Raw genomic sequence first — 11,834 nt, 5'->3', positions numbered from 1 at the left:
GATCTAAATGATGTTTTATGGTGAGTTTCGACAGTGTTTAATCTGCAAATAATGACTTGTCTTTTTTATGATATAGCCTGTGCTTTTTTCATGAAGTTATCAATGGAAAGCCTACATGACAGCTACCATAGATTTTTGGCTAAACTACATGCTCTCTGTGCAGTTTTATGTGCGTCATAAATTTATGAGGAAAATCTTTAGATATAAATGACAGATAGTTTTGGGCTCTTTTAATCAGGAGAATATACTCTAAATGCTGGTGCATAATCTTGTTTTATGAAGTTACAAGTAAAACGGTGACATCAATAGGCCTATTATTATTATTATATGGGTCTGGGGTTGACTTCTTGTACAAAACTCACTCTAGTTTATTCAAAGCCTCAAACAATTTCTCAATGGTGCGACTGAAAAAAACTCTGAGGTCGCACCGGTGCAACGAGCCATTCAAGGGGAACCCCTCGAGTACAGTTACGAATAATGTATTACTTTTACCTTTTATGAGCAAAAATGATGGCATATCCAAGGAAAAAATTGCAAGTGATCATGCTGCCGTCTCCCTGTCCTGAAGCATCTCCTCACAAATGATTGGATAGCTTACATTTATCTGGGTCTAACAAACACTGTCATATGCTTCAACAGTTTTATATCTATAGATTTTATTTTAGGCAAGTCGTGATGATTTGAGAAGGCTAAATTGATCAAACATATAGGCTCACTGTCTGCCGCTGGCAGCTTGGTCGTTACTTAAAAAAAAAACTAAAACTTATATTTAACAAACATAAAATGCTCCAAATGCTTTTCTAACTTAACTTAATAAAATATATTATATTAACAAAATATAATCACTTTACTATTACATATAAAACTGAACTATTTTAATAGCTGATACAATAAGTGTAAGCTGTTTAGGGACTGTTCACCTGTTCAAATCAGACAGGTTTGTCTGATTTGTCCCATTTTTTTCAGACACAGTGGAAGATCTGATAAGAATCAGTGTAGAGGGCCAAGTCTGGAAGATTTTGATGCTAGAGAGAGTGTGGCCAGCTGGATTAGCAAAGGCCAAAGATCAAGAAGGCCAAACTACAGGAGTTTGAAGCCCTTAAAACCTTAATTTAGATTTTCTTTTTATTTCATATATCTTGAGATATTTTAGGTTTAAATTTCACCTCAGTGAAACACTTTAAGCACCAAAACTTTTTCAGTAAGTTACCTTTCTTGTAGAAATGTGCTTCAAATACATTATGTTGACCAGATTGTTAGTTAATCTTTTAGGCTACAAGTCAATATTGTTTATATGGACAGCGATTAAAAAAAAAGTGGACTTGTAAGAAAAAAGTTAGGCGCACTAGTGTAACAAGTGAAAAAAAATGAGCCTAGAGCCCTGTTGTTTTATTCTACTTCATGAGACCTTTCAGATGACATATGGCACATGTGTATCCGAGTTGTGTGATATTTTTATAAATATTAGAGTACATGGCAAAATGATGATTATTTTTTTTTCCCCAGCACTATTTTGGAGTTGATCAACATGATATATGCATTGTAATGCTCAGACTCTAAGCTTTCAAATGATTTCTATTTTTATTGATTTTAATTCCGCAATTTGAAAAATATGATTAGTAATATTGATGTGTTGGGTGGGGGGGTTGACGGTGGTAGCAGTAGAATACTTCTGTTGTCCTGACCCTAGTACAAGTTTTCATTCTAATCCTGAAAGTCTTAAATGCTTATGTCTTATAACATCACCTGTGTACCTAATTACTGATTGTCTGATGAGTGCATCGCTGAACAAAAAGTGCGGAATTGCTGAACAAAAAAGAGGTTTCAATAAGTGCCACCTACTTGGCGATAGCTGTAAATGTAAGCACAATAAAAGCTGTTGATTCCTAAGATGATTGTTTTCTAAAGACAGATATTGATTTCAATGGTTTGTATCTTAAACCTGAATTGATTGCTTACCTCCATTGTAACTATTTCCCCCACACAAATGTTAATGCTCGATGCTAACTTAAGTCTTATACTATCACAAAACATTTGAAACCGATACTTTAACTAAACGTATGTATGTCCGGAGATATTGAATATCAAATAAGATGGATATAAATAATTTATCTTGAACACTATATTTTTTCTTACATTTTTGTCAGTTATTTCTCAGCAGGAGAATGTGCAAATATATATATTTTATTTACTGAAAGTCAGAGTTGAGCAGTAAGTAGTTACTAGTAATTTAGTTATTTTAATAATATTGGAAAATGTAAAATTCTCTCGATTAAAATGAGCCCAATTATACAATAATCTGTCATTTAGATTTGAAGATATCCGTCATCGAATTATAACAAAACAAGAAAAAAACTCCAAATGCACACATGCTACAATATTCTCATGGTTTTACCTTTATAACTTCATGAAACATGCTCTAATTGTGAAAAATGGCATATCATTATTTACAGCAGATTCTCAAGATTGAAATGAGTCCAAAATCAAAACAATCCATTACGATCTTTTATATGTAAAAAATACCTAAACCCATGAATCAGTTGGAGAGCTCTATTAAACATTTGACAGAATGTAGTGTTACAACCCCTTGGATCAAGGAGTAGCAACATGAATAGAAAGTCCATACAACATAATCAAATTTGCACAAATATGAGTTTTAATCAGAAAACAGCCATAACCACATTGAGGTGAAACATAAAAAAAAATATAAAGATACAAAAACACAACATCAAGCCTTGGACTGGAGAGCGTGAGAAAGTCCACCTGACCACCAAACAGCAAGACCAGCAGAGACCAAGCCCCAATCTCCTTCCCTCCAGAGGGTAAGAAAGCCAGCATCTTATAGGCAGCATGGTTAATCACAATAAATTTTCCACACCTGCATCACAGCACTTAACCTAAAGACACAAAAAGTGTTACCCCATGACACCTGCTGGGCAAAATAAAATACTACAGCCCCTTGGATCGTCACAGTAGATTCAGACTATAACTTTTGACTCTCCTTGCTATATTCGTGGAGTTATGAGTTGGTATTTTTGTGTATGGCACTCAGAAAGCAACAGTATTTAAATAGTATATTTTGGCGAGTCAAAAGCTAAACAAAAAGTCCTGTTTCATTACAAAATACTGTAACTTTTATAAACATTATACTACCACCACAAAATGTTAATTAATATTTATTAAAAAATAAATATTTCATAAAATTGCAATTAAATTATATTATTTCTATAGTCTATACAAAAAAAATACAAAATAATAAGGCTGAATAAGCTGATCTATAGCATGTTAAATGATGGTTGCCTGTCTGTGAATGGTACACCCCTCTAAGCTCACAGAAGTGGTTTGACCCAAGTCCTCAGCAGCCAATGACATTGACCTGTTCAAACTGATTTTTAACGTGTACTTTACGTGTACTTCACGTGTATTTAACACGTGAAATACACGTTAAATAGACGTTAAATACGTGCTGATTTTTAACACGTAAACAACAGGTATTTAACGCATTAAATACCTGTTGTTTACGCGTGAAATACACGTATTTAACGTGTTGTTGACGCGTTAAAATTCACGTGAATTTGACCCTTTTGGCCTTCCATATTTTGTGCATTTAATGCTGTGTTCACACCAAACGCGAATAGAGTGTCAAATTCGCGTCTACTGCGTCTAGTTTGCCACTTGAACATTTTGAGATCATTTACTTCATTTGAGTGTGAAATTCGCTTCATTCATTTTTATTCTGATAATTTTCTAATTATTACTGTTATCGTGTCATGAAATGTAATTTTAAAAGTATTTCAGGCGAGAATGTAGTTGTTTTAAACTCAAATATGCGGTTTATTTATATAGACAGCATCTACAACATCTGTCGTTCCTCCATGTTGAATGAGTGACTCTTGAGCAGGCTCCTGATTGGTTAACGCAGCGCGAATTGACGCCAAAGTTCAAATTTTTCAACTTGGGCGGCAGATGCGAATTTGTGTCAAATGCTAAATGCACAAAAAGCACAATTCGCGTCTTCCGCGTCGTGCTAAACGGCTTATTCACGCTGCGAGACCTCCAGACGCGCGTAAACGTGCCTTTGCATTGACTTAACATTGAAATCTACGCGCCAGACACTCTATTTGCGTTTGCCAAACGTAGTCTAAAAATGACCCGCAATACAAGACTATGAAGTGTATAATGAGGAAACATTTTCAGCTTACAAAATTTGCCAATACAGTTTTTGAATTTGGAATGAATCATCTGATGTTCGTTTACATGTGGTTTCTAAGTTTCACTATATTTATCCAAATAAAAGCTCTAATTTTTGTGTTATTTTAGTCAATTTTAGTAACCTAATTTTAAAGCGTTTGTGTGAATATCATTATGGTTGATTATTTTCTTTTTCTGGAATAAATCGGACAAATAGTATCTAACTACTTTCAGTTGAACGTAAAGGGTACCGCTCCAGTGTCAGTTTTTTTCTCTGAGTGTATGTTTGCAGCAGAACAGTGATGTAACAGCTAAAGGTAAATTCCAATAATAATTGAAATAGTGACATACAGTGTTGGGGGTAACGCATTACAAGTAACACGAGTTACGTAATCAGATCACTTTGTTTTCAAGAAACTAGTAAAGTAACGCATTACTTTTTAATTTACAAGTTTGTTTTCCCATTTATTGACTGTCAAGTCTTCTGTGATGTAGAGAAAAAACACAACAATATGGTTTTAGCTCCAAAATCCTTCATGAACCTTGCTGCTTACTATTTCTGTACTGTGTATTATATTGGTTGGGTGTTCAGATTAAAAGATTTAACTGTCACTTCTCCCAATCCAGAATGATAATGATGGTGTGTTTAGGCCAACTAAATCACCAAACATTCATCCAAGATGGCAGCATGTTTCCTTGCCAGCTTATTTTAGGTATTTGTGCCATTGCTTTGATTTTATTTGGATTTGACAACTTGGATTTAAAGGATTTTATATCCGTTCAAGGCCTACTGGAAAATTTGACCTGGTGAGGCCTATTTTGTGAAAAGTCTTTGAGGCATATCTTGGCTATCATAGGCTTTTCAGTCAAGCTGCTGTATTGACTTTATTTTTTTATTTTTATTATTATTATTATTTTATTATTGTAGTGTTTCTACTTTTAGTTATTTTTCTTTTTACTGATTTTGTTTTATCATTTTATGTTGTAGGAGACTAATTATTTCATATTTCCCAATTGATGTAGCTTGATTGTATTTAGGTTGCAGTTTGGATTAGAGCAGATTTTGGAATTTTACAGTTGCAAGGTTCTATTATTTTTCAAAGTATTTAAAATGTTGTATGATTCTTAATTTCAGTTTTCAGAATTATGACTTGATCAGCTTGTGCTGTCCTATTTGCTATCCCTATCTCACTGTGTAATCTTTGTTTTTTATACCCTTTTTATTTCTCTTGTGCTTGTTTTCCTTTGTTGTGATAGCTATCACTAGTGTCATTGTTTGCTAAAGCTCATATCAGCTCTTCTATGACATACAATTGAACTGGGGACATTATGCATTATTCATCCACACTTGTAAAACCTAGCACACTTCAATTTTGTCAGACAAAACGATTGAAATATTGCTTGTAAAAGTCTGTAAAAAATATAAATTCAAAGTCTACAATATTTAGTATGAGTAACCTTTTAAACTAACACTTTTTAAATGACCTTGTAATGTCAGGTTTGGTGAAGGTAAAGCTGCTGCTGTTTGAACCCAGTTTGATCGCTAATCCTGCAGGGGCCATTTGAGACAGGACTCTCCTATATTTTACTTAATTGATCTAGTACTTATTTATTTATTGTAAAAGAACTACATCATCAACATCATTTTGGTGAGGTTTCTTCAATTTATTGACTTTTTAATAAATAATCAGCAGCTTTTTAAGTCAATATCTATTATGAAAGAAGGCCTAAATTATGTATTTGGCATAACTAACGTTTACCAAGTGAGAAACAAATCAAACACTTTTACAACAGGAATACACAATCCATAATATTGCTGATTAATTTTAATAGTTTGCTTTGAATTCATATCTACATGTGAATCCCTCGTTTTAATCTAGATTGCTTGTTACTTACTTATTTTCTGTAGTCTGTTTTTATATTAATGCATATACAACATTCATATTGTTCATCATGATGAACAGATTTGCATTCTCTCTACAAGCCTACTAATGAGTAATGTGAAGTGGAATTCCATGCATGCTTTGCCAAACATCATTTGGCTGCCAAGTTTGTTTATATACACAAATATTGGCAAACTTTTCTGTGTATACTACTTATTGCTTGTAAATATTAAAAATCTTGCAAAATGACTGTGTCCATATACAGTGGACATAAAATCTGGAATTTTTCCCCTGAAATTTGAACAAATAAAAAAAGAAGTAAATGAATATAAATTCTATAAATAAACATTAGGTTATAATAAAATGAGAATTCCATTTTAATCGTTGTTTGTATTTGGAACATTCTCAAATCATGCTGGATCATTGCTAACCTAGAAAATGGCAAAATGTGGACCCATGTACATATATTACTGCACAGATAATATCAAACCATTTAGAGGTGTTCAAATGTTACGTAATTATTTGAACGGACAGAGAAATAGTCTTAAAGCAAATATTGAAGTAAAATTGAACAAACAGTCTAAAGTTTCAGTACTGTATGTTCAAACTCTGACATCTACTGGTTGACTTTGGGCATTTCTGAAGTCTTTTTTAAGCAGTTGCTTTCTTAAATACCTTGCAAGGGCAACCAATACAATGGAAGTTAACACCTCTCTCTCTTTCTCTTGATATATATATATATATATATATTATATATATATATATATATATATATATATATATATATATATATATATATATATATATATTATATATATATATATATATATATATATATATATATATATATATATATATATATATATATATATACACACACATACATATATACATACATATACATACATATACATACATATATATATATATATATATATATATATATATATATATATATATTATTTGCAAAAACAAAAATCATGTTTTTTATTATTTTATCATGTTTTTATTGTTTTATTGTGTTAGTTAACCCAGTTGCAGTTTTACTGAGATCATTTGGAATGCACAATGAAAATAAAAAAGATTTTTGAAAATAAAAACTGAAATTAAAAACTGAGTTGTCCTCTTTTTATTTTTTTTCTGCTTACCCACTTACTTTCTGACTCAGATACTTTGTAAAAAAAAAAACTGCAATAAAAACAATGTGTTTGATTTACAGCATATTCTTGAAGTCAGATGGATAACATGTGCTGTCAGTACCTAGTATTTTTTTACGTTTCTTCGAACTTCTTCCTGATGTCTAGCTAAATACCCAACTGTAGTGTTTGTCTCAATCCTTTTCACCATGCATATTTTATACTTCTAAGCTGCACATAGCTATTTATAATAGCTGGCCTTTGCAGTCAAAACCAAGTAAATACATATAAATGTCCCTCTTTCAGCTATTTCTGAGATTAAACAAACTATCAGCCGCTTCTGCTGCATCCCTCTCCACAATTGAACGTGGACTGTTTTTGGAACAGAGCTCTAGGGGTGTGGTTAGAGCTATCTCCCAACTCACAGCCGGCAAGTACCCATGACAACTATTTGAGCCTGCTGGCAACTCACTGTCTTCACATGTTGGGGTTGCCATAGCAACTCCCCGCGGGACTCCCCTAGATCGACAGGAGGGGCGTCCAGTTGACTAACCCGTTCTTCATCAGAGAGCTGGAGGGAACAGCACTGTTGTGGATCTGAGAAACCAAAACCTCAAGAGGACCATGCTTAAAGGCCTAACACTGACTCACCAAAACAGTTGAGGAAACAACCAAACAATGGCCCTGTTAGACACTCGCTGATGATTGTTCTGTGTGCCGTATGATAAATGATTTAAATTATGATGTCATTTTAAAATGCTTGTAATTATGTGTTCCTAAATGGAAAGGAAAATCAGTGTTTGGACTGAGCTTTATAATCTTTAGACCTTTTCTAAAGATGTCTTGCATGAATTGCACTTAGATGAAGACTGTGGTTAATAGTGCCTTTGTTGTGTTGAATGCTATAAAAAGGCAACAATCTCTATTTTGCCTTGGATTGTGAAGCCTTTTCAGACATAGAAATACTTGTTTACAATATGCAACAACAGAGAGACAATCAAAAAGAAAGTCATTCTAAAAAAAAAAAAAAACTGATTTAAACAAACCAATATCAATGATTGTGTCTGGTTTTGTAGTAAATACATTTCTTTAAGAACTTATTTTGAAAAAAGGATAAAAAACTTCTCACAGACAACATATGCTCTTTTAGGTGCCATTATGTGTTGAAAAGTTTTATTAATCCATAAAATGCATTTTTGTTCATAGTAATATAAAAAGTGACAAGGTCTTTTGTTGGAAATATGAAAGTCAATTGGATAAAACATTCTATACTAATGCAAATGTATAATTTCTGTTTCCTTGCAAATCGTGCATTACTACAACAACTATTACTAAAGTACGATTACTAATCAAATCAGACTACTATGTTATGGTTGCCTTTGGATAAGAAATCCACTGTTTTAAACATTTTTCCTGATAGACAAACAACCAAAACGTGAAAATTGTAGTTTTTTAAAAAATGCTCATTTATGGAATTCACTGAAGCACCCTCCTCTACACAGGTGCACATTGCAGATCTTACATCCGAACACACTCTCGTGTCTCAGGCCTTTGTTAGTGCAGTTCCTACAGCGGCGCGAGCGTTCTGACATGCGCTCGAGGCGGTGCCCGTACTCCAAGGGCGAATCCGCATGGCGTTTACGGGCCGCCCGCTCCATGCCCCTTGCCCCCTGATAGTCACCTATCAGCTGCTGTGCCAGGCGAATACGGAAATGGCGCTGTGTAAACTGTTTGCCATTAAAACCTGCTGGCGGTGACCCTCCCCGGCTTTCTCGCAATACCACATAGGCGTTGACGATGCAGAGGTTTACGTAGAACCACAAAAAGTAGCGCCACCATTTTTTGCACGGCCTCCCGACCTGGTAGCACTCCCTAAGCTGGTCGCACAAATCAACACCCCTCATGTTCTCTTGGTATAAAAGCAGAGGAAGTGGACGAGGTATTCCAAGCCCCACCAGTCCGCAATCTCCATCGCTCATGTCTCCGTCGTGTTTCCCTGGCCTGATTCCCACAATGCCAGGCGCAGAGTTAGTAGACACGCAGCTAACGGTTTTAGCATCCCTTGTGATGGTGGCCACGAGGTTGCCATGCTGACACTGATAGAACTCACCCGGCGCTAACTTCCCAACATTGCAGGGCTTAAGGGCTTCGGGATAGCCTCGCCGACACGGGTTGGTGGGCCCGCAGGCGTAGAGCCCTTGGCGCAGCAGATGCTGCAGAAGGGGCACCGATGTGAAGAAGCTGTCCATGAAAATGTGGTGGTGTCTACCCTCAAGCCCCCTTGCCAGTGACGTCACCACCTTATGGCTCAATGCAGCAGCTGCCAGATCGTTGCTCGGCTTACCGACATAAATACGAGTGCGGTGACAATAGCCTGAGCGAGAGTCACAGAGCATCCACACTTTCAATCCCTTGTGCAGTGGCTTTGACGGCATGTACTGTGTCAGCGAAAAGCGGCCCTTAGAGGCGATAGCACACTCATCAATGGTCAAACAACGGTTAGGCAGGTAGGCATCCCACATTGTATTTCCGACCATATCCATCAGGGGGCGTATTTTGTAAAGTCCATCATAGCCCAGCTCCCCTTTGGAAGGCTCTGACCCCCGGTCACACAAGTGCACGTTGTGGTTGAGTTTTTCGAAGCGCCGGGCAGTCATTGTTTTCTTAAAACCAGCATTCCCAATGAAAATGTCACTGGCCCAGTACATGCTGTAGTCTGGCAGCTGATTGATGCCCATGAGGATGTTCAAGCCACCCAGACAGCACATGTACGTCTGGCCGACGTCGGCCCAATATCAAAACGTCGGCCTCTATACCTAAAACATCTATAAAACATCGGCCTGGTGGAGGCCGATATAATTTGGTCAGTGCTCTGTTCTCCAGCTCATCAATCGTCGGCCCTGAGTTGGTTCACGACCGCGGGCCGATGCCGCGCTTCTCTGTGTGCGCGTGCCCAGTATTCGTCTCTTTTAGCCACCCAGAGAGAGAGAAGAGGATAATCCCAGCGACATCTGTGGCTCTGAGGTAACGTTACGATTTCACTTCAGCTCAATTAGACAAAAAATACTACTTTGTTAATTCTGTGACACTGAAATAGTACTAGTAATACAGTCTGTGGGCAGCTGAAGAGTCTGGCTCATTTTCAAATAATGTTACCGTTAACTTTTTGAGCCAACGGTCACGGTAGCGATTTTTTTTAACATTAATGTTAACGCCTTAATGCGTTTTCATAAGTTTCTCGGAGGGAAAATGTAAAAGCGGGTTATTAAAGAGAAGTCCTGACTGCATTTTCACCGTGTTTTTCACTCTTTTACAGGCTTTCAGAAATAATCCGGTGAAATAATATGGTGAGCTATTGTTGCTGTTGCTTCTGAACTACAAAATGATTTTTACATTTATTATTGAATGAGACTGTACATTATAAATGTAATGCTTTAACTCTAGATGTTTGTTTGTGTGAATGCTGTGTGTGCTGTGAGTCCTGCGCGAGCGGGGAGCAGAGTTGCCATGGAAACGGGGCATCAACACAAAAACCGTTACTGGCAAACAGTAATCTCCGTCTCTCGCTGCGGTTTACACTGTTTTAGGTAAGTTTAGTCGCTAAAATCACACAAATATTATATACAAATGTTCCTGACACGTTTCTTGCTTGTTATTGACATGTTTCAATTAGATTTATTTTATAGAAACGGTTTAGTGTCTTCGGAAATGTCCGTTATCATTTTAGCAGTTTTCAGGTAGGCTAACTATATAGATTGAGCTCTTGTTGATGAAACTCAGGGCTTTTAATCAAATCTTCGATTTGATTAAAACAAAATGATATTTAAATTAATTATTGAATGATTATTGAATAAGACTGTACTTTATAAATGTAATGTTTTAACTCTAGATGTTTGTTTGTGTAAATGCTGTGTGCGCGTTGAGTCCTGCTCAAGCGGGGAGCAGAGTTGCCATGGAAACGGGGCGTCAACACAAAAACCGTTACTGGCAAACAGTAATCTCCGTCTCTCGCTGCACTGTAAAAAGTGATACTCTATATTTACTCAATTAAATTGTGGCAACAGATTACAAGCAATATTGTTAATTACATTTAACACATTAGAATTAATTGGAATTAATCAAATGAGATGCTTGAAAGAAATTATTCAAAATGAGTAAAATAACATGAAAAAAATAATTAAAATATATTTAAAAATATCGGTTTTGTTGGATAAAACGAGAAGCACCCAGCTGCAGCCTGCATATAGAGGCGGGGTGGCACAAATTAACCCGCCCCATACCTACTGTGATTGGTTTGACCATCTTTCATAGGCATACATGATAGGAAATGCGTGTGTAGTTGGTGTACACTGTTAAAAATAATACATTATATTTAGTTAATAAAATTGTGGCAACAGATTACAAGCAATATTATTAATTAAATTTAACACATAAGAATTCATTAGAATTAATCAAATGAGATACTTAGAAATTAACCATTCAAAATGAGTTAAATAGCACAAAAAATAAGCTAAGTTTAAACAAATAGAAACAACAACAAAAAAATAACATTTCTTTAAGAAAAACAACACACTATGAACATTATGTTATGCATACCAGGCCAGTAGTTGGAGACTAAGAAGCA

The 11,834-nt window shown here is 35.6% G+C and overlaps 1 protein-coding gene across 1 annotated transcript; it reads right to left on the bottom strand.

Moving 5' to 3' along the window:
- Positions 1–8,673: 8,673 nt before the first annotated feature.
- LOC127958185 (piggyBac transposable element-derived protein 4) lies at positions 8,674–9,978 on the bottom strand. The gene has a single exon (XM_052556981.1). It carries the CDS (start codon positions 9,976–9,978, stop codon positions 8,674–8,676), a length of 1,305 nt encoding a protein of 434 aa, XP_052412941.1.
- Positions 9,979–11,834: the final 1,856 nt, after the last annotated feature.

Source organism: Carassius gibelio, chromosome B5, assembly GCF_023724105.1.
Source record: "Carassius gibelio isolate Cgi1373 ecotype wild population from Czech Republic chromosome B5, carGib1.2-hapl.c, whole genome shotgun sequence".
Classification (NCBI taxonomy): domain Eukaryota; kingdom Metazoa; phylum Chordata; class Actinopteri; order Cypriniformes; family Cyprinidae; genus Carassius; species Carassius gibelio.
This window is presented reverse-complemented; position numbering and strand designations above follow the sequence as displayed.